The sequence below is a fragment of the Podarcis vaucheri genome, assembly GCF_965113315.1.
Source record: "Podarcis vaucheri genome assembly, chromosome: 8".
NCBI lineage: Eukaryota > Metazoa > Chordata > Lepidosauria > Squamata > Lacertidae > Podarcis > Podarcis vaucheri.
In genome coordinates, this window is record NC_138766.1 from 87,384,820 (window position 1) to 87,407,935 (window position 23,116).

General features: G+C 42.8%; 2 protein-coding genes across 7 annotated transcripts; both read left to right on the forward strand.

Moving 5' to 3' along the window:
• The first annotated feature begins 222 nt into the window (after positions 1 to 222).
• Positions 223 to 17,748, forward strand: LOC309539311 (mas-related G-protein coupled receptor member H-like). Of its 6 annotated transcripts, none has more exons than XR_014222815.1 (2): positions 223 to 362; positions 4,098 to 4,235. XR_014222815.1 is itself a non-coding variant. In XM_082235294.1 (2 exons), the coding sequence occupies exon 2, from the start codon at positions 16,587 to 16,589 to the stop codon at positions 17,550 to 17,552; it is 966 nt and encodes a 321-aa protein (XP_082091420.1). In that variant the 5' UTR covers positions 223 to 362; positions 16,265 to 16,586; the 3' UTR covers positions 17,553 to 17,748. The 6 variants fall into 6 exon arrangements, 3 of the variants coding, with proteins under 3 accessions (XP_082091420.1, XP_082091421.1, XP_082091422.1); XR_014222816.1 differs by lacking the exon at positions 4,098 to 4,235 and adding an exon at positions 3,806 to 3,915; XM_082235294.1 differs by lacking the exon at positions 4,098 to 4,235 and adding an exon at positions 16,265 to 17,748.
• On the forward strand, positions 11,294 to 14,035 carry LOC309539761 (mas-related G-protein coupled receptor member H-like; the record flags this gene model as incomplete). Its single annotated transcript, XM_082236109.1, has 3 exons — positions 11,294 to 11,305; positions 12,224 to 12,278; positions 12,799 to 14,035. 3 exons carry the CDS (start codon positions 11,294 to 11,296, stop codon positions 13,785 to 13,787), a joined length of 1,056 nt encoding a protein of 351 aa, XP_082092235.1. The 3' UTR covers positions 13,788 to 14,035.
• Positions 17,749 to 23,116: the final 5,368 nt, after the last annotated feature.

Consider the following 23,116-nt stretch of genomic DNA (forward strand, 5'->3'; position numbering starts at 1 on the left):
ACATTTAGGAAAATCTTATTTTCCCTTCTGTGCTCACCCCCTCCTTACAAAATGTGCATATTGGGCAAATGTTTTTTGCTGTTAAAGTGCAAGGATGGTTTTATCTGTTATCATGAAAGGTCCAGAGAGGGTTTACTTGGCTGTTACAGATAAAGAAGCACATGAGACATGTGTTCAGTTTCCCTTCAGTACTCATTACAAACTGGCATTATGGGACATAGGTCTTTAAATGACCAGAGTCTCCTCCTCCTAGGCCAGATGGCGTTTATCCTCACAACCACTAAAAGAACATGATCTTGCTACATGAGGCAGGGAAACGGATTAAGCCAAGACAAAGAATGGGTGGGATCTGCATGAGATTGGTAAGATTTTTCCATTTTTCTTTGAGGAATCATTGGTGCCCCATTGCCTTGCTAAGTCCTTAGTACCTACCATTTTGTTGCAGGATACTTTGTCTCTGTTGTCTTCTGATCACCATATCTGAAGACTCCCAATCCATACTTTGTCAGCAAGCTGTAAAATAAGTACCCTCTGGGTGGTTGGGTGAAGCTTATTGACAGAGCAAATTAGAAGCATGCATGGAAAAAGATGAAGGAAGAAATGGCCAAGTAGCTCAGTGCTTTGCATATGGAATGTCTCCATTTTAGACTCCAGCTGGGATCAGAGACAACCTTCTTTGAAATCCCTAGGAGTGTCTGGTAGTCAATGTGACCAATACTAAACTATGTAGATGGACAAATGATCGGAATCAGTTTAAGGCAGATTCTTAGGGGAGAGAGGGGCGAGGAGAGAGAACATGGGATCCAGAGTCAATAAGTACATTGTGTGTTGCAAGTATTGTAGAATTTTATGGATAGGGAATAGGTAATAGAAGATAGCAGAATATATAAAGAGGTAAATAAATCAGAAACGGAAGCCAAGGGAAGTCCAAAAGGGGGGAGGGAGAGAGGTGTATGTAACTTGTATGTTATAAGTATATTTGTAATGGGAGAAAAGAAAGATTAATAAAATAAATTACCTCAACTTTTAATTTAAAAAAAAACAACAGAAAAAAAACCTCTCTCCATTTCTCTTTCTTCCTCACCTGCTTGTTCCTTCCCCATTCCATTTCCTGTGACAAATCCTCACCACTCTCCTTTCGGATATTCTACCTGTCCTGGGATCTCTGTGAAACCCTATGACTTGTTCATTGCAAAGGAAGTCTGTGCTCAATAGACTCACTCACTTCTTAGAAAGGGCGTTTAGGGTTGTCTAGAATTTGCGACAATCCCCGAGGCTCTTCCAAGCGCTCTCTTCTGTTCAGGCTTTCTTCCTTACCTACAAGGTCCCTTCCAGCTACCACTCTAGATCATTTCATGCACACCCTTCATTTCCGCTGCAGACCCTTCCCAAAGGCAGCGCCTCCTCACCTCACTTCCCTTCCCATTTGCCTTCCAAAATTAGCCTCACTCTGAGAGCAATGGGGTCGCATCGCTCTGTCCCAGTGGCTGCTGTCCTTACTGTGGAATTTCCGGAGTTTGAATTACCGTATTTTTCGCCCCATAAGACGCACCTTTTCCCCTCCAAAAATGAAGGGGAAATCAGGGTGCGTCTTATGGGGCGAATGCCTGCAAGCCGCGCGCGCCCGGCAGGAGGTCCCACCGGGTGCGCGAGGCTTGGGGCGGCAGCCTGTGCTTCGGGCTCCCCGTGCTTCGGGCTCCCTGTGCTTCGGACTGCTTGCGCGCATGCAGAAGCTTGGGGCGCGCTGAGCTTGGCACGCCCCAAGCTCCTGGTGTAGCGCAGCGATCCGCTAGCCCTGGGAGAGCCCCGCGGCTCTACCAGGGCTAGCAGACTGCTTGCCGGCATGCAGAAGCTTGGGGCGCGCTGACCTCAGCTCGCCCCAAGCTTCTGGATTAGCGCAGGGGTCCACTAGCCCTGGGAGAGGCGCCCGGCTCTCCCACGCTAGCAGAGACCTTGCCGGCACGCAGAAGCTTGGGGCGCGCTGAGCTCCGCATGCCCCAAGCTCCTGGTGTAGCGCAGCACACCTGGGGGAAAAATAAAATTGTTTTCCTTTATTTCCCCCCCAAAAAACTAGGTGCGTCTTATGGGCCGGTGCGTCTTATGAGGCGAAAAATACGGTATATCATTTGTCCCTGTCATTCATTTCCTAACTCGGTCAGTATCGTTTTTTCAAGAGAGCGTCGTCATATCTCTGGAAAGTAGGATGGAGGGAGGGTTTTCCCTGTCCTCAAATATCCTGCTGAGTTTGGCTCTCCTTTTGTTTCTTCTGCAAGGATCTTTTTGGATAATGACCGCTCCCCGCATAAAACAGGGGGCACTCTTTGCGTGGACGCGCACAGCCCCTGGATCTGGAGCGGCCCCTTCAGCATAGGCTTGGCTTTGCCTTCCCTCAGGTGGGATACCTGGAGGTCCCCGCCTACCTCAGTCAGTTGTCCAATCCCACCTGGGGGAAGCGTTGCCGAGGAGACCAGGCCAGGCAGGGGAGGGATTACCTGCCCACGCAATAGAGGGAGGATCTTACCTGGGAATCCTCACTTAGCTCCAGAGCTTCTCCCACCCTACCCACCCTCAGTTAATGTCTTATTTTGCAGGTTAACTTTTCTTCACAGGTTTTGCCGGTTAACTTTTTTTCACAGGTATGCAGGCGCTGCTACGTTAAGGTCGCTGTTAAAGGGCCGGAAAGGAATTTCCCTGCATTGGCAGGTTTCACCTTTCCCGTAGCAAAACATCACAACTTTGGCCATATCAGGCCTTGGGCGGAATCCTTTATTCCATCTTCCTCTTTGCAGCGGCGATACCAGGGTTCCCCGTTAAAGGGGTTTCTGAAGGGAGGCACTGACCGTATGCCGAAAGGTCGTCATTGCTCTCCCCTGCGGTGGCAGCGTAACGGGGGCGGCTATCTCTGCTTGAACATATGATCTCCAGAGCTGGCCTACCCCCCCCCCACTGGATAACCCTGATGCTCCCTAGGTCCCCGGCTGGGGACTGGGGAGAGAGAACGCCCAATGCCTGAGCCAAGCTCTACCCACATTTGAAATTTAATAAAGTTGTGGCCAATTTAATCCCATAGCACGTTGTCTTGAGTCGTTATTCCACGTGACGGGGGGGGGGGGCTCTCGGGATCTGGGGACTCCGCCTGTCCACGCAACAAGTTTCTCATCTGGCTGCAAGTATATCTCTCAGTGCTGGAAGTAAAACAGGTTAACCGGGGCAGGTGGCAAAGGGACTCAAGAGCAGCAGCAGTTTCATCTGTGATACACTGCCAAGTGAAACCATCACCTGGCAGCAGCATGGGCGAAGGAGGAGGAAGCGGCAACATCAAGTGGCCCCGCTCCTCTTGGCGGTGGGATGCAAGGCCCCAGACCTTGCAGAGCAGCCCTGAGGTTGTGTGATGATGACACACGTTGCGAAAAAGAGGAGTGCTAGGTCCTGAAGGGCCATTCTCTTGCCCACTCGTGATTGGCCAAGTGGAGAACCAATCAGGACTTTTAATAATAATAATAATAATAATAATAATAATAATAATAATAATAATAATAATTGGAGAAACATTTGGGCCAAAAAAAGCTCTGCTCTGGCACCATATAGGGCAATTGTTTTGTTCAGAGGAACAGAGGGAGGGAGAGAACATTAGATCCAGAATCATTGAGTCCTTTGAGTGTTAGCAGATGTAGCAGAATAAACTGGGTCAGGTCAAGGGTTGTAACGTTGGGTGAAAAACAAAAGAGGACAAAGAACAGATACAATGTGCAGGACACACATCTTTTCTAATCCTAATTTTTCATCTATGCTTGCTCTATTTTAGGGAGAAGCCTAGGAACGGAACAACAAAAAGAAAACTGAGTTATACGTAATAAGAAACAATGTGACATTACTGCCTGACCTCTCTTTCAGAACCTCCTGCACACCCTCATTCATTCCTAGCCTGATCTTATTGCATTGGAAGATAGTCCCACCCACCTGGATGAATGTGCAGTAGGTAAGGGAAATTCACTGCTATAAAACTTTATATCAATCTTTCCCTAAACAAGGTGGCATCTTTCTCATTCTGTCTCAGTCCATCTCCTTCATCCTTACTGATATCTCTTCCTAAGCAGGAATGATGAGCTTGGCCATAGCAAAAGAAATATGACTGAACCTCAATTTTGGAGAGACACATTACGTATCAGACATTAATACCAGAAGATCAGAGAATGTTGTTCTGACTTCTCCTCTTGGCACCAATCAAACCAAGTTTCCAGGTAAACTAACTCACTATAGTCCAAAAAAAACCTCAATGAGAAAAAATCCAGAGGGGTGTGGCCTATGTGGGGGACTCAGTTATATTGCAGAAAACTGCACATATATGACTTTTGACTTGATAAACAGATGTTGTGGGTTTATATGTTGATCAATGGGCTCCTCACTCTCACAATTCTGAGTTTTGCACAGAATTCCAGCTGAGTCAAACATCTTTGTGATCTTTTCCTAGAGGAAACTTGTGCTCCAGAAGAGGTGACAAGGATTCCACACGCCGTCATTCAAGATGGAAATAAATACCAATGGAACTTTGCAATCTGCTGCGGTTGCTGTGACATATAAAGAGTATAATGACACTTACAATAGCTCATCTAATGACCAAGGAGATTCCCATTATAACACATTTGTAGTATTTATACTAAATGTCTTCATTTTAGTTACCTGCTGTGTGGGATTTTTGGGGAATGGAACTGTCATCTGGCTTCTTGTTTTCCACATTAGGAGTAAACCATTCACCACCTACATCCTTAATTTGGCTGTTGCTGACTTTGCATTCCTCCTGAGCTTAGAGATCTATGTTTTTACTCACTTTCCTGATTATGTTTTTCATAGTATTGTTTTATGTCTCTTATGCTTCACATACAACACTGGCCAACCTCTTCTGACATCCATCAGCATTGACAGATGTTTGTCTGTCCTCTTCCCTATTTGGCATCGGTGTGTCCGGCCGACCCATTTGTCCACCACTGTGTGTGCCCTCATATGGGTCCTCTCCTGTCTGCTCGGCGTAATGCTCTACATTCTTGAAAAATATCACACCTTTCCATATTGGTTATCTGAAACAGGCCAGTATGTCTTCACTGGACTGCTTTGCCTCCCACTTATGACAATTTCAACTGTGATCCTTTTCATCAAAGTCTGTTTTAAATCCCACCCACGAAAGCGGGGAAGGCTTTTAACAGTTATTTTACTTACACTGCTCTTCTTCCTCGTGCTTGCTTTCCCACTCAATGCCCTTCTTCTTGCTGAATCCATCGTGGGTTTGAATATTCCTGGTCTATTCCATTATGCCTTTTTGTGTGCCTCCCTCAACAGCTGCGTGAACCCCTTCCTCTATTTTCTGGTTGGGAGGAAGAAGGGAGGTCAATCTAGGGAGAGTCTACTGGTCATCCTCCAGCGGGTTTTGAATGAGGAGAATGACAGAGAGGAAATGGACCCTCCTTGTTCGAACCCACTGAGGAACCTTTCCTAAGAGTTCTTTGGTCTGGCTGTAGTGTGTTCTTGCACTGCATTGATGACTATTGCTCACCAGAAAAAGAGGCTGGGGTTTTGTTGAAAATTTTGAGGTTTGTATAACTGACAAAGAGAGGAATCATGTCTTTTGTTATCTCAATCTTTCTTCTGTGCCCCACTCACCTATTGTATACATCCCCTGAAATGTTAGCTAGGAAGATATGAAGCCCTTTGGCTGAAAGATGCTCCACACCAATTAACTGTACTCTACCAGCTGCACCACTTTCTACAGCAAACCAAAGTCTACTTGGAAGTTCTGATGGTGACCTTTAAACCTTGCCTATTTAGAACTTGGGTATTTCAAGGACTCCTGTGAGACCATCTGCACCGTATGATTTAATTCACAGACTCTACTTAGGTGCCTGTCAGCAATCATAGGCAGAACCAGGCAGAGGGCCTTCTAGGTAGTGGCACCGTCCCTGTGTAATGCCCTCCTACCAGATGTCAAAGAGAACAACAACTACCAGACTTTTAGAAGACATCTGAAGGCAGCCCTGTTTAGGGAAGCTTTTAATGTTTGATGTATTACAGTATTTTAATATTTTTTTGGAACCCACCCAGAGTGGCTGGGGAAGCCCAGCCAGATGGCGGCATATAAATTATTAAATAATTATTATTATTATTATTATTATTATTATTATTATTATTATTATTATTAATTCCATGTTTGATTAAACAACCTCGTGGTGCTTTAGTTGAGATTCCTGGGTTGCAGGAGGTTGGACCAGATGCCCCTGAATGCCCCTTCCAACTCCACAATTCTATGAATATATGTTTCCAGGAGTTTCTGATTTCAATTCTCTGCAAGAACAGGCAAGGTCCATTCTTTTAGAGATTTAAGCATTTCCTGAAGACACACACACACACACACACACACACACACACACACACACACTTCGTAGTGTGTTCAGCTTCATCTATCACTCTTTAGATATATATTTTTAGTGAATAGTAGGAATTTTGGGTGCCTATTTTTTAATATAAAATACCCACCTGTTTTGTATTTTTGATGGTTGTCATTTTGTACTTGCACAATGCTATCTGAAGAGTTGGCTTCCTGAAAATCAGTCTATATTTGTGTTCAACAAACAAGCAAAGAATAATACCATATTGAGGCAAGCACTTGTACTAACTGCTGGCATATACATTACGATGCATGGTATTTTCTTTTTGCCCTGCATTTGTGTCTGTTTAGATCTGCTTTCTCTTGTTGTTGTACTGAACTCTACATATAAATAAAAACCATTCTGAAAATGCTTTTTAAAAAGTGTTTTAAAAAATACATTGAATTTCCCCTAAGGCTCATCATCGGCATCTATTGTCACTTCGTATATTGCACTTAAAACTCACTTAAAACGCTTTATTTGCAACTTCATGGCTGAGTCCTGGCTTAAGGAAATAATTGCATGCAGATGAGGATGATGGACAGCTTGTGAAGGACCCTGAGTGAAAAGCAGGGAAGGGGAGATCTCCCAGGGTGAGAGAAACTCCCGGGTAAAAGCTGAGGGGGGGGGGGACACCTTTTTCTGTCTGGTATAAAAGTTAAGATATATTTGTGAGACAGGGCTTTGCATGGTACTATCCCTTTCTCTTTCTTTGTTTCTTTTCTTTTTGATTAATAGTGTTTGTTTTCTATTGTATTATGAAATTTCTTAATAAAATTTCATTTTAAAAAAGAACACATGATATTGGCATATATCTTGGGTGTCTACCTTACCCAATCTCCTTTTAAGGAGGAGGAGGAAGAAGAAGAGTTTGGATTTGATATCCCACTTTATCACTATCCAAAGGAGTCTCAAAGTGACTAACATTCTCCTTTCCCTTCCTCCTCCACAACAAACACTCTGTGAGGTGAGTGGGGCTGAGAGACTTCAAAGAATTCTGATTAGCTCAAGGTCACCCAACAGCTGCATGTGGAGAAGTGGAGACGCGCCGGTTCACCAGATAACAGGTCTACCGCTCTTAACCACTACACCACACTGGCTTAAGTTAAGGTGGGCTTCAATGACATGTAGCTACCAAAGAACTGTCACCCTCATCACCCATCCACCTGTAGAAAAAAATACAGGAGTCTTTTTATAATTTCTTTTAAATTTTCTGTTTTACAATTTTAAAAAACTCATTTAAACATCCTTAAGAACCGACAGCTCTTTTATCCCACTCACCTTCTGACTTATGATTTAACACAGGGAAGAAACAGCAAGACATTTCAGAAAATCTTATTTTCCCTTCTGTGCTCACCCCCTCCTTACAAAATGTGCATACTGGATAAATGTTTTTTGCCGTTAAAGGGCAAGGATGGTTTTATCCGTTATCATGACAGGTCCTGAGATGTTTTATTTGGCCGTTACAGATAAAGAAGCACATGAGACATGTGTTCAGTTTCCCCTTCAGTACTCATTACAAACTGGCATTTGGGGACATAGGTCTTTAAATGACAAGAGTCTCCTCCTCCTAGGCCAGATGGCGTTTATCCTCACAACCACTAAAAGAACATGATCTTGCTACATGAGGCAGGGAAACGGATTAAGCCAAGACAAAGAATGGGTGGGATCAGAATGAGATTGGTAAGATTTTTCCATTTTTCTTTGAGGAATGATTGGTGCCCCATTGCCTTGCTAAGACCTTAGTACCTACCATTCTGTTGCAGGATACTTTGTCCCTGTTGTCTTCTGATCACCATATCTGAAGATTCCTAATCCATACTTTGTCATCAAGTTGTAAAATAAGTACCCTCTGGGTGGTTGGGTGAAGCTTAGTGACAGAGCAAATTGGAAGCATGCATGGGAAAAGACGGAGGAAGAAATGGCCAAGTAGCTCAGTGCAGAGCAGCTGCTTTGCATATGGGATCAGAGACAATCTTCTTTGAAATCCCTAGGAGTGTCTGGTAGTCAATGTGACCAATACTGAATTAGATGGACCAATGATCAGACTCAGTTTAAGGCAGATTCTTAGGGGGGGGGGAGAGAACATGGGATCCAGAGTCAATAAGTGCATGATGTGTTGCAAGTATTGTAGAATACATCATAGAATTGTAGAGTTGGAAGGGACCATGAGGACCATCTTGTCCAAGCTCCTGCAATGCGGGAAACTTTCAACCAAAGTGGGGCTCAAACTCACAACCCTTCTGAAGTAGTGATTTTGTTTCCTGTAACTAGCTAGTAAATTAGGATACAGTAGTATCTCGGGTTACGAACTTACCATATTTTTCACTCTATAAGATGCACCAGAACACAAGATGCACCTAGTTTTTGGAGGAGGAAAACAAGAAAAAAAAATATTCTGAATCTCAGAAGCCAGAACAGCAAGAGGGATCCCTCTTGCTGTTCTGGTTTCTGTGATAGCTGCGTAGCCTGCATTCACTCCAAAAGACGCACACACATTTCCCCTTACTTTTTAGGAGGGAAAAAGTGAGTCTTATAGAGCAAAAAATACGGTAATTCATTCCCAAGGTCCGTTCTTAATCCGAAACCATTCTTAACCTGTTTCCTGCTTGGCAGGGGGTTGGACTCGATGGACCTTGTGGTCTGTTCCAACTCTATGATTCTATGATTAACCTGAGGCGTACTTTCGCGTATGGGGCCTCCCACTGCCGCCACGCCACGGTGGCGCAATTTCTGTTCTCATCCTGGGACAAAGTTTGCAACCTGGAGCAACTGCTTCCAGGTTAGCGGAATTTGTAACCCGAAGTGTTTGTAACCAGAAAGAAGCGTTTGTAACCCAAGGTACCACTGTACAGGAATCTCCTTTATGTCATATACAATTACAGGAGCCAAATCCTTCCAGCAAAGAGACAACTTTAAAGGGGCTTGCTGCCTGTACCAAACAGCTGACAGTGAGCTCCACATGCCAAACCTACTTCCTGATAGTTCCTTTCTAGTCGTGTATTCCTTACATGCCCCACAGTTGATATCATGTGTGTGACAGGTGGCTGAGGTTTGGGAGAAACAGCCTTACCAGCAAAATTAGGTCTCGTTTGACCTGCTGGCTAGCACACCTTTTCCTACCTGAAACCCTGCAAACTCTAACTCCCACAATCCACAGCCAGCATGACTAATGGTCAGGGATGATGAGAATTGTAGTCCAAATCATCTGGAGAATGCCAGGTGGGAGATGCTGGTTGGCACTGGCTGGCAGCACCTGTCCACCGTTTCAGGCAGGGATTTTCTCAGCCCTACCTGCAGATACCAAGAATGACGCCTGGGACCTTCTCCATGCAAACCGAGATCTGGTTCCTCCTTTGCTTCCTCCAACCAAGAAGATGCTCAGAGCAAAGGTAACAAGCTAAATCCTTCACATTCAGAAGCTAGACTCTTCGAGGCCAAAATGTTACGGACAATGTCCCCGAACTGCTTGGTTGGGGACTGCATAGAAGTTTGCTATTTCCACAATAAATTGGATTATTATTATTATTATTATTATTATTTAAAAAAAAACCTCTCTCCTTAGAGATGACAGACTTGGAAGGACATGATAATAGGTTTGGATGGCATGCCTACCTATGGTACGGGAAGACAAAAATTCATAAAGGATTTCATAATCATATAATAAGCAGAGTGTTGTTCAAGGTATGGGATCAATATAAAGAATTATTAGAACCTAAAACACCTTGGTGGTTATCACCTATTGAAGCATTATCATTTAAAACATTGGGGGGGTGGGAGATTAGCCAACATATAGAGAATTGTTAGTAGAACAGGAAAGGAAATTGGAATTGAAAGAATATAAGAAAATAAAGGAACAAAGTTGGTTACATCATAGGCAGTTAAAATATATTTTTTAAGAGGATTATAAGAAAGGCTTTTCATACACGGTTTAAAAATTCCAAAAGGAAGTAATAGAAGAGAACACAAACTTATTAAAGAAAATGTATAACATCCTTTAGGAATGGGAAATGAAAGATGAGGAAGTGAAATCAGTAACGATTAAATGGGCACAAGACATAGGCCACAACATACAATTTGGAGATTGGACAAAACTTTGGAAAGTAAATTTGAAATTCCCAGACTGTATATTGTTAAAGGAAAATTATATGAAGATGATGTATAGATGGTATATCTCACCCGTGAAACTAGCCAAAATATATAAAAATGAACAGAGAAAATGTTGGAGGTGTAAGGAGGTTGAAGGGACTTTTTATTATATGTGGTAGGATTGTAAAAAAAGGTTAAGTTATACTGGGAAATGATTTACAATGAATTTTAAAAAATGTTTAAAATAGCATTTGTTAAACAACCAGAAGCCATCCTGTTGGGTATTTTATGGCAAGAATTGCCAAAAGAGAAAAGGACACTATTTATGTATGCAATGGCAGTGGCGAGAATACTGCTAGCACAGAGTTGGAAGACTGGAGAAATTCCAACAACAGAACAATACCAAGAAAAACTGATGAGTTATGAGGAGATGGTGAAGCTGACACACAGACTTTGGGAAAAGGACAATAGGGATTTTGAAAAAGAGTGGGAACCTTTTATATTATATTTGCAGAAACAAACGAAGAACACTGATCTGATGGTAGGATTTAAATAAGCATTCACAATTTTATGGATAGGGAATAGGTAATGTAATAAAAGGAAAATGTATGGTAGAAGAAGGTTCTGATCTGGCTGCAAGTGTCTCTCTCAGTGCTGGAAGTAACGCAGTTCAACTGGGGCAGGTGGCAAAGGGACTCAGGAGGAGCAGCAGTTTCACCAGTGATACACTTCCAAGTGAAACCACCACCTGGGAGCAACATGGGTGGAGGAGGTGTTGACATCGTGTGATGTCTCTGAGCGTGAGACAGGAAGTCTCAGCCAGTTCTCAGTGTAACCAGAGAGTTACTGAGTGTTGCTTTCGCTTCTGAGTCAAAGCTGGAGTCGAGTCGGAGACTCTTGTGTTCTGCTGCTCAGGAGAGCAGACATGTTTGTACAGTCTTAATAAAGTAGCAGTAGACTACAGACTGTCTCTTTCTTCTATGATGGATTGGCAGAAGATTGTGAGTGTGCTCCTCTCAGGAGGGAGGTTTCGCTTATTGCTGGTCTCTCTGGTCTGAGGGTGGATTCCAGCCAGAGAGTGACCATCAGAGAAAGGCCCCGGAGTGCCTGGGATGTTGGCAACCCTCCCCGGCAGGTGTTTTTCCAAAAGAAGCGGCAGCATCAAATGGCCCTGCTCCTCTTCGCTCTGGGATGCAAGGCCCCAAACTTTGCAGAGAAGCCCTGAGGTTGTGTGATGATGACACACATTGTGAAAAGGAGAACCACTAGGTCCTGAAGGGCCATTCCCTTTCCCACACGTGATTGGCCAAGTGGAGAACCAATCAGGAATTTTAATAATAATAATAATAATTGGATAAACGTTTGGGCCAAAAAAAGCTCTGCTCTCGCAAGTATAGGGCAATTGTTTTGTTAAGAGGGACAGAGGGAAGGGGAGAACATGAGATCCAGAATCATTGAGTCCTTTGAGTGTTAGCAGATGTAGCAGAATAAACGTTGTAACGTTGGGTGAAAAACAAAAGAGGACAAAGAGGAGATACAATGTGCAGGACACACATCTTTTCTTCTCTCAATTTTTCTTCTATGCTTGCTCTATTTTAGGGAGAAGCCTAGGAACTGAACAACAAAAAGAAAACTGAGTTATAAGTAATAAGAAACAATGTGACATTACTGCCTGACCTCTCTTTCAGAACCTCTGGCACACCCTCATTCATTCCTAGCCTGCTCTTATTGCATTGGAAGATAGTCCCACCCACCTGGATGAATGTGCAGTAGGTAAGGGAAATTCACTGCTATAAAACTTTATATCAATCTTTCTCTAAACAAGGTGGCATCTTTCTCATTCTGTCTCAGTCCATCTCCTTCATCCTTACTGACATCTCTTCCTAAGCAGGAATGATGAGCTTGGCCATAGCAAAAGAAATATGACTGAACCTCAGTTTTGGAGAGACATTACGTATCAGACAATAATGCCAGAAGACCAGGGAATGCTGTACTGACTTCTTCTCTTGCCACCAATCAAACCAAGTTTCCAGGTAAACTAACTCACTAAAGTCCAAAAAACCCTCAATGAGAAAAAATCCAGAGGGGTGTGGCCTATGTGGGGGATTCAGTTATATTGCAGAGAAATGCACATATATGACTTTTGACTTGATAGAAAGATGTGGTGGGTTTATATGTTGTTCAATGGGCTCCTCGCTCTCACAATTCTGAGTTTTGCACAGAATTCCAGCTGAGTCAAACATCTTTGTGATCTTTTCCTAGAGGAAACTTGTGCTCCAGAAGAGGTGACAAGGATTCCACACGCCGTCATTCAACATGGAAATAAATACCAATGGAACTTTGCAATCTGCTGCGGTTGCTGTGACATATAAAGAGTATAATGACACTTACAATAGCTCATATAATGACCAAGGAGATTCCCATTATAACACATTTGTAGTATTTATACTAAATGTCTTCATTTTCATTACCTGCTGTGTGGGATTTTTGGGGAATGGAACTGTCATCTGGCTTCTTGTTTTCCACATTAGGAGGAAACCATTCACCACCTACATCCTTAATTTGGCTGTTGCTGACTTTGCATTCCTCCTGAGCTTAGAGATCTATGCTTTTACTAGGTTTCCTGATTATGTTCTTCATAGTATTGCTTTTTGTCTCTTATCCTTCACATACAACATTGGCCAACTTCTTCTGACAGCCATCAGCATTGACAGATGTTGGTCTGTCCTCTTCCCTATTTGGCATCGGTGTGTCCGGCCGACACATTTGTCCACCACTGTGTGTGCTCTCATATGGGTCCTCTCCTGTCTGCTCGGCGTAATGCTCTACATTCTTGAAAAATATTACACCTTTCCATATTGGTTATCAGAAACAGGCCAATATGTCTTGACTGGACTGCTTTGCCTCCCACTTATGACAATTTCAACTGTGATCCTTTTCATCAAAGTCTGTTTTAAATCACACCCACGAAAGCGGGGGAGGCTCTTCACGGTTATTTTACTTACACTCCTCTGCTTCCTCGTGCTTGCTTTCCCACTCAATGCCCTTCTTCTTGCTATATCCATCGTGGGCTTGAATATTCCTGGTCTATTCCATTATGCCTTTTTGTGTGCCTCCCTCAACAGCTGTGTGAACCCCTTCCTCTATTTTCTGGTTGGGAGGAAGAAGGGAGGTCAATCTAGGGAGAGTCTACTGGTCATCCTCCAGCGGGTTTTGAATGAGGAGAATGACAGACAGGAAATGGACCCTCCTTGTTCGAACCCACTGAGGAACCGTTCATAAGAGTTCTTTGGTCTGGCTGTAATGTGTCCTTGGACTGCATTGATGACTATTGCTCACCAGAAAAAGGAGGGCTGGTTTTGTTGAAAATTTTGAAGTTTGTATAGCTGAAATGTATCCTACTTTACAAAGGGAGGAGTCATGTTTTTTGTTATCTCAATTTTTCTTCTGTGCCCCACCCACCTATTGTATGCAGTTTGTTTTTTGTTGTATTACAAAATTTCTTAATAAAATTTCAGTTTTAAAAAGAACACATGGTATTTGCATATATTTTGGGTGTCTGCCTTACCCAATCTCCTGTTAAGGAGGACAACTGGCTTAAGTTAAGGTGGGCTTCAGTGACATGTAGCTAGAAAAGAACTGTCACTCTCATTGCCCGTTCATCTGTGGAAAGAAATTAATAATAATAATAATAATAATAATAATAATAATAATAATAATAATAATCATAATAATAATAATAATTTATTTATACCCTGCCCATCTGGCTGGTTTTCCCCAGCCACAGTGGTGGGCTTCCAACAGAACACTAAAATACAATAACCTATTAAACATTAAAAGCTTCCCTAAACAGGGCTGCCTTCAGATGTCTTCTAAAATTTGGTAGTTGTTTTTCTCTTTGACATCTGGTGGGAGGGCGTTCCACAGGGCAGGTGGCACTACTGAGAAGGCCCTCTGCCTGGTTCCCTGTAACTTGGCTTCTCGCAGCAAGGGAACTGCCAGAAGGCCCTCGGCGCTGGACCTCAGTGTCCGGGCAGAACGATGGAGGTGGAGACGCTCCTTCGGGTATACTGGACCGAGGCCATTTAGGGCTTTAAAGGTCAGCACCAACACTTTGAATTGTGCTCAGAAATGTCCTGGGAGCCAGTGTAGGTCTTTCAAGACCGCTGCTATATGGTCTCGGAGGCTGCTCCCAGTCCCTAGTCTACAGGAGTCTTTTTATATTTTTTATTAAATTTTCTGTTTTACAATTAAAAAAAACTCATTTTAGCATCCTTAAGAACTGACAGCTCTTGCATCCCACTCACCTTCTCACCTATGATTTTAAAAGGGGAAGAAACAGCAAGACATTTCAGAAAATCTTATTTTCCCTTCTGTGCTCACCCCCTCCCTACAAAATGTGTATATTGGGCAAATGTTTTTTGCCGTTAAAGGGCAAGGATGGTTTTATCTGTTATCATGAAAGGTCCTGAGATGTTTTATTTGGCCGTTACAGATAAAGAAGCACATGAGGCATGTGTTCAGTTTCCCCTTCAGTACTCATTACAAACTGGCATTTGGGGACATAGGTCTTTAAATGACCAGAGTCTCCTCCTCCTAGGCCAGATGGCATTTATCCTTACAACCACAAAAAGAACATGATCTTGCTACATGAGGCAGGGAAACGGATTAAGCCAAGACAAAGAATGGGTGGGATCAGAATGAGATTGGTAAGATTTTTCCATTTTTCTTTGAGGAATGATTGGTGCCCCATTGCCTTGCTAAGACCTTAGTACCTACCATTCTGTTGCAGGATACTTTGTCCCTGTTGTCTTCTGATCACCATATCTGAAGACTCCCAATCCTTACTTTGTCAGCAAGTTGTAAAATAAGTACCCTCTGGGTGGTTGGGTGAAGCTTAGTGACAGAGCAAATTAGAGGCATGCATGGGAAAAGACGTAGGAAGAAATGGCCAAGTAGCTCAGTGCTTTGCATATGGAATGTCTCCATTTTAGTCTCCAGCTGGGATCAGAGACAACCTTCTTTGAAATCCCTAGGAGTGTCTGGTAGTCAATGTGACCAATACTGAATTAGATGGACCAATGATCAGACTCAGTTTAAGGCAGATTCTTAGGGGAGAGAGAGAACATGGGATCCAGAGTCAATAAGTACATTGTGTGTTTTTGCAGGTATTGTATAATACATCATAAAATCACATAATTGTAGAGTTGGAAAGGGACATGAGGATCGTCTTGTCCAAGCTCCTGCAATGCAGGAATCTTTCAAACAAAGTGGGGCTCCAACTCACAACCCTGAGATTAAGAGTCTCTTGCTCAGCCACTCATGCTCTAGGTGGGAGCATGATACTGAATAACTATTATTATCTTCCCTGACTGGTAGTGGATCTCAATGGTTCAGGGAGGACATTCCCATATCTACCTGGAAATGCTAGGGGTCAGTTTTTGTACCTTCTGAATACAAAGCAGACATGTTCTCCATGAGCTTCAGACCTTCTCATATGGGTGGAAGAGAATGAGGGAAAGCAGATGTGGGTGGATGGGGTGGAAATCAATATGGTATCTCAAAAGGGGTGGACATGAATAAAGGGGGACTAAATAATGAATACCTTGTAAAGCAATGATGATATATTTCAGGAGGCAAATGGAAATGAATTGGTTAGGTTCAGCCATACCTACTTTGACATTTGTCTCCCAGAGGACTGGTGATGGGTCATTGTGTCTATTGGCAATCAAAATGTTCCACCAATCTTATTCTTATAGGTTATTGGAGGGAATTGCCCCTATACAGCATCTATTCTGGAAGGATATTGAAAGGGATCTGCTAGAGTGTCTACTGGTGGGAATGGATTTTGATCGAACTAAAACAGCATGGACTACAATGACCTTTTCTGATTCCTTTGCAATAGCACCGCTCTCAAGTCTCTGAGCAAAGCCAAACTGAGAAGAACATATCATTCTGGGTCATGTATGGAATTCCACTTGAACTGTTCCACTTGAAATGTTCTCTGTAACATTTTATTTCTCTTAGCGGGCACTCATACTCTAGAAGAAGAGATAAGGATCCCACAAGGAGCAAGTGAGCATGATGGTAAATAGCAGCTGGACTTCCAGTTCTGATATGGAGGCTTGGACAGATTTTGAGCATGATAATAGCTCATATACTGGCCAAGATAATGACTGGTATAATCCATTGAAAGAAGCTATTTTCTATATGTTCAGTTTGGTTATCTGTTGTGCTGGATTTTTGGGAAATGGAACCACCATCTGGCTTCTTAGCTTCTGCACTAAGAAGAACCAGTTCACCACCTACATACTGAACTTGGCTGTTGCTGACTTTGCCTTCCTCATGACTGTAGAGATATATCATTGTATTGCTTTGACACGACTAGGCGAAGTTGCTTCTTTAATAACTCTTCATCTCTTAATGTTCACGTACAACACTGATCTACTTCTCCTAACAGCCATCAGCATTGACAGATGTGTGTCTGTGCTCTTCCCTATTTGGCATCGGTGCCACAGGCCGACACATCTGTCCACCACTGTGTGTTCCTTCATATGGGCCGTCTGCTTTCTGTTCACCATAATTCTCTATATTCTCCAGTTATTTAGCATATTTAGCTATTACGTCACAGCAAGCTTCCAATTACTCTTGTCTGCCCTGATTTGCCTTGCACTGATGACAATTTCAACGGTGATCTTATTCATCAAAGTCTGCTTTAAATCACGCCAGCGAAAGCGGGGAAGGCTTTTAATGGTTATTTTACTTACTCTTCTCTTCTTCCTCGTACTTGCTTTTCCACTTGATGCCCTTATTGCCCTTAATCATTTTCTAGCTTTTGACATTCCTGATCTACACCATTATGCCTTTCTGTGTGCCACCCTAAACAGCAGTGCTAACCCCTTGATCTATTTTCTGGTTGGGAGGAAGAAGCGAGGTCGATCCAAGGAGAGTCTGCAGGTCATTCTCCAGAGGGCTTTGAATGTGGAGGAAGACAACGGACAGGAAATGGACCGTCCAATTTCAAATCCGCTTATGATCCTTGCATAATAATGCTGTAATATTTCTTTATGCTGTGATGATATAGCTTGCTTATCTCAATAAGGGATGAAAAGAGGTGTACGCAGAAATAATTGACTTTTCCATGGATGAAATGTAGACTCCTCTGCAAAGTCACATTGGTTGCTCTGCCAAAGATTTGCATGACTATTATGAATTTTTAACTTTTTTTATTCTTGTGGTGCTTGTTGCCAGATATATATTGTGAGCGGAATATTTCTCTCTCATCTGTGCAGAAATAAATTCTTCAACACAAGAAAAATAAGTTTTCAAGCTTTCCTTGCTGAAACTTGGTTCCAATGTTACAAAAACAATAAGTCTTTTGCAATTGTTCCAGTCTTACAAACTCTATCTACACTGGCCCTAGTGTGATTATTCTAAACATATTTACAGAAGAAAATATAGCTACCCAGCTAGAAACCAAAGTATACTCTCCCTCTTGTTCACCTCTGTGCTTCAGCCGATGCCCAGGGAGAGACACTGGCTGTGTGCTGTTTCTGTTCATCTTTGCTCTGAGGAAAACCCTATTAGAACATGCAAACTTTGGTATAATACTCAAGTTACAGCCCTAACACTTGTGATCTAAGTCACAACACCTAGATTGCCTCACCCTTGTGTGGAAATACATCAAAGAAAAATATATTATTATTTTTACAACTCAAACATAATGTGCTTTTAAATACTGCATTTTATGTAACACTAAACATAATTCCAGCAGCTGAACTCTACTATATGAAGTGTTTGTTCCAAGAGAAGCATGGTACTGAATTATTAGATTCTATTCCAGCTAGTAAGGGTGCTAGGTTGTGGAAATTAAATGTTAGAGAACACAAAGACTTTCATGGCTAGAATCTCCTCTTAAACTCATTGATGGTTATCTTGACAGCCAGTAAAAGGATGTCTTCTTGTCAGATGTTGTTGGCCAACTGATTAAGCCAAGACATAAAGCATAACATACATCTTTCAGCTCCTTTCATAAGATTTCAGGAGTAATAAGTGCAAATGCTTCTCTATAAATCTTGCCATCATCTGCCATTCCAACTAGGGATACAGTGGTACCTCAAGTTACAAACGCCTCAGGTTACCAATATTAACTCCGCTAACCTGGAAGAGTTACCTCGATTTGAGAACTTTGCCCCAGCATGAGAACAGAAATTGTGTGCCGGCGGCGCAGCGGCAGCAAGAGGCCCCATTAGCGAAAGCATGCTTCTAGCTAAGAACAATTTCAGGTTAAGAACGGACCTCCGGAAAATATTAAGTTCATAACTAGAGGTACCACTGTATTGGAAATTCACTTTTATTTTATTTTTTTTGGAAGATTGCTGGTCTGTACTGCTGAGTAGAACTTGCATACAGGTGTGTAAGAAACTCCAAATGTTACAGCTTGAAGAATGTGTGATTTTACAGTGGCAAATTGTATGGGATGTTGTATGGGATGTTGGGGGTGGGGTAGTATCTCTGTTGGGGGACAAGTCATGCTCCTTTTGTGGTAGTTTGGCAACCTTTGGTCCCCTCCCTGCAGTCAGCTCTCACCTGTGGCACCTAGAAGCTGCCAGCAAGTGAAAACAGTCACACCCTGGGAAATGGCTTCAACTGGCTGGCTAAACCAGGTGAGGGTAGCCAATGGGTCTCAAACCCTCAGTGAATTGGAACTTCCTTTGCCCTGAAAAAACAGGCTCTAGCAGATTGAGTGCGCAAAACCAACAGTGGGTCCAATGGTCAAAAATGTGGTTTCTGCACATCCTGCTCAGGGAACTGGTTGAGGGGTTGTAGAGCAGAAAGTGCGGTCTACTAGGGAGTTTGGAGAAATAACTGCTGGCAAGTTCTGCCTAGGAGGTTAAGGGCAAAGGGGAGGTATATAGGGCCATTATCTCAGTGTTGGGTCAAAGAGACAGAGGCACATGTTAGGACAGGCGGCCCCTGGATCTTAGAAAGCAACTGTATGGCTGAAACCCTGATATTACATGGAGCATTTAGATATGTTACCAAAGTATGAACTCAATACCATAAGAGGCTTATCCGTTCTTTCTGATAGAGGAGAAACAGACCAGGATTATGAAGGCACTTGACACCCTCAGGGTAGGTTATAGGCAGTGCAGGAGCACCACAGAGAACAGGTGGGGGCATGTCTGGTGTGCGTCCCAGGGGTGTGGTGCGCCGCCCACATGGCGCCCAGTGCAGGGGCTGAGCGGTGCACATCAAGGTGGCGTGCGGTGCATGTCTGGGGTGGCGGCCATGATGGCACCCCACCTGGGATGGTACCCAGAGCAAACCACTCCCCTGCTCCCACCTTCCTCCCCCAGTGGTTGTAGGTAACAGAAAATCAGGGATGATGGGAGATGGAATCTGATATCTGAAGGGTCAAAAGTTAGATACCCTTGTACTAGAGGTTGAACATTGTGTCCTTGCAGGAACTGAATCCACATCTGCCTTGTTGCTTATAGCAAGATTGTCTCAACATCAAGGGAAGGAAACCTTTTCTGGCTGGCAGGCCAGATGCTTCTCTTTTTTTTTTTTTTAACAATCACCTGGTTTTTTATTTTTATTTTTTAAATATTTTTATTACATTTTTCAGATACAAAGTCAGAGATATACATAGAATATAAGAAATATAAAAAAGGAGTAAAAGAAAAAAAAGAAAGAAGAAAGAAGGAATCCAACTTTCCAAAACATTTTTACATAGCCAACTGGACTTCCCCACATCTCCCTCACCCTGCGTTCTTTACAATAAAGATATCAGCAAATTATTACCTTGTTTCATGCCTTACATTGTACCTTTCAAATATTGTATTTCTGAATTTAAAGTACTTTTTATCAATTGCTTATACCTTAAATTAAACATAATATTACTTTAAATTTCAACCTTTTCTTACTTATAACTTAGTTTCCTGTTCACCAAATCTAGCTGCTGAAGCTAAAGTTTCCAAATCGTGCAAATTCTTAACATTCATACAACTTATAGTGCTTTTGTAAATAGTCCTTAATTTTTTTCCAATCTTCTTCCATTGTTTCTTCTCCCAGATCTCGGATTCTGCCAGTCATTTCAGCCAGTTCCATGTACTCCATCAATTGCGTCTGCCACTCTTCCAGTGTGGGTAGATCTTGTGTCTTCCAATATTTTGCGATGAGTATTCTTGCTGCTGTAGTTGCATACATAAAAAAAGTTCTATCCTTCTTTAACACTTTCTGGCCAACAATGCCCAAGAGGAAGGCCTCTGGTTTCTTGGGAAAAGTATACTTAAATACCTTTTTTAACTCATTGTAGATCATTTCCCAGAAGGCCTTCACTCTTGGACAAGTCCACCAGAGGTGAAAGAATGTCCCAGGCCAGATGCTTCTCTACCACCAATGGCAGATCACATTTGGCGAGTGGGCAGGGCCTTTTGCAAACATCCCTGTCCTGCACTTTGAACCTCAAATTTTCAGAAGTACAAGGAGCAGTTCTTGGAATGGGAAGCAGGTTCCATTCAACTGAAACAGCTTCTCTCTTCTAGAGCAAGTTGTGGTCCTTCTGACAATCAGCTGATAGGTGATAAGAGTGCACCTCTAGATTCATCAATCTCTTACTCATTACTCTTCTCTTTGATGCACTTGCAAATATGCAAAACGTTTCCTGACATTCCACCCTCATCATATTCTGTTTTCTCTCAAAATGCCTCAGATTCCTTCACCAAGGAGGAATCTCTCGATCTGCTTAGAATTTCCCTTTTCCTTCACCTTCCTTCTATTACACCTGAAGTAGGCTGGATACAAACTTTCAAAAAAACCAGCAACAACAATTTGAGTTGTATTTGTAGAAATTTGCCAAAATCACTGAAATTTGCCAAAATCACTGAAAAGTGGAGAGGGGCTTTAAACTGCTGCATTTATTTATTTATTTATTTATTTATTTATACATACATACATACATACATACATACATACATACATACATACCAAAACACATTGTCTTTCCACACATTGCTAGTTAGCATATTTGCTAAAGAAATATTCAGGGAAATGTTCTTCTCAGAGTATGAGGAACAACCTAGAAGTCCTCAGAGCTCCCACTTAAAGCTTCGCATAAGTGTTTTATCATGCCTTGGAAGCACGCGCAATTTTCTCAGGTCCAAAGTGCAAATTTCTCTTGAGACCTACACTTCAGGAGACAATTTGCCCCACGCTTAGAACGTTGCCAAATCATCCAGGAAGAGTGAAAGAACTCTGCCCATTGCTAATGGAGCATCCACTAATGCTTTGGTTGGTAATTGCACTATGATGTGTGTTCTCTGCTCCACCCTGCCTGAACCAGATGCCATGCTGACTTTCTTCAGAAAGGTGCTCAATGCTGATTGAGGGGAAAGCATTTTCAAGCCAGAGGACATCTTGGAGACTGGGACTATGAAATTGTGGAGTGCGTCTCAGACCTGTTTTCTCCCTGTTTTGAAAAGTTTGTATAAGTAGAAGGTAGGAAATTAAATATTTTATTGGGATGTCTTCTCTGCTGTGGTGCCATATCTCTCTCTCTCTCCTCCTCCTCCTCCTCCTCCCCTTCTTCTTCTTCTTCTTCTTCTTCTTCTTCTTCTTCTTCCACTGCTCCTTCAGTATAGGCTAACCAATGTGCTGCCCTCCAGATGTTATGGAACTCAATTAACATCAGCTCCAGCCAGCATCACCAGTTGTCAGGGATTATGGGAGTTGTAGTCAAGCAGCAACTTGAGGGTATATTGTTGACTACTCCTGGCATAAATCCTGAGAGGCCTTTAGCTTGAAATCATCTTAACCGTAATGAACCCCAGCTAGTTCCAAAGTTATATGTTCAATGTTATTACTTGCTGTTTTGTTGTTTGTTACTCTAGTCTCTCCTCTTCCATTCCTTTTCTTCTGCTACCCACTTTTAACAGCTACACTGTGTGTTCCTTGGAACAGGAAATGGTCTATTTTTCTTGTGCTACTCTATAAAGCTCCATAGGCAGATAACCTGTGGCACTTCAGTTGGAGAACACCCATCATCACTGACTGCTGACCAACAACATCTGTAGGGCCACCAGTTCCCCACCCATGATGTACTGTGATGCCCATCACAATGCTAGCACTATCCAGAGGCATTGGGAGGGGATATATAGCAATGGTCACCTGCACAGACAGACAGACTCTGGGGTTTAAAATTATAGACAGTTTGGAAAGGGAAATAAAGAGCTGGTTGCGACGCCTGTGCCACTCCTGATGGCACAGACAAACAGCCATCAGGAGTGGGAAGTAACATTTTTCAGGAGTAAAGGTAAAGATAAAGGTAAAGATACTCCTGACCGTTAGGTCCAGTTGCCGACGACTCTGGGGATGCGCACTCATTTCACTCTATAGGCTGAGAGAGCCGGTGTTTGTCCGCAACAGCTTCCAGGTCATGTGGCCATTGTGATTAAGCCACTTCTGGTGAACCAGAGCAGCACACGGAAATTCTGCTTACCTTCCTGCCAGAGCAGTACCTATTTGTCTACTTGCACTTTGACGTGCTTTTGAACTGCTAGGTGGGCAGGAGCTGGGACTGAAAAACGGGAGCTCACCCCCGCCGCGGG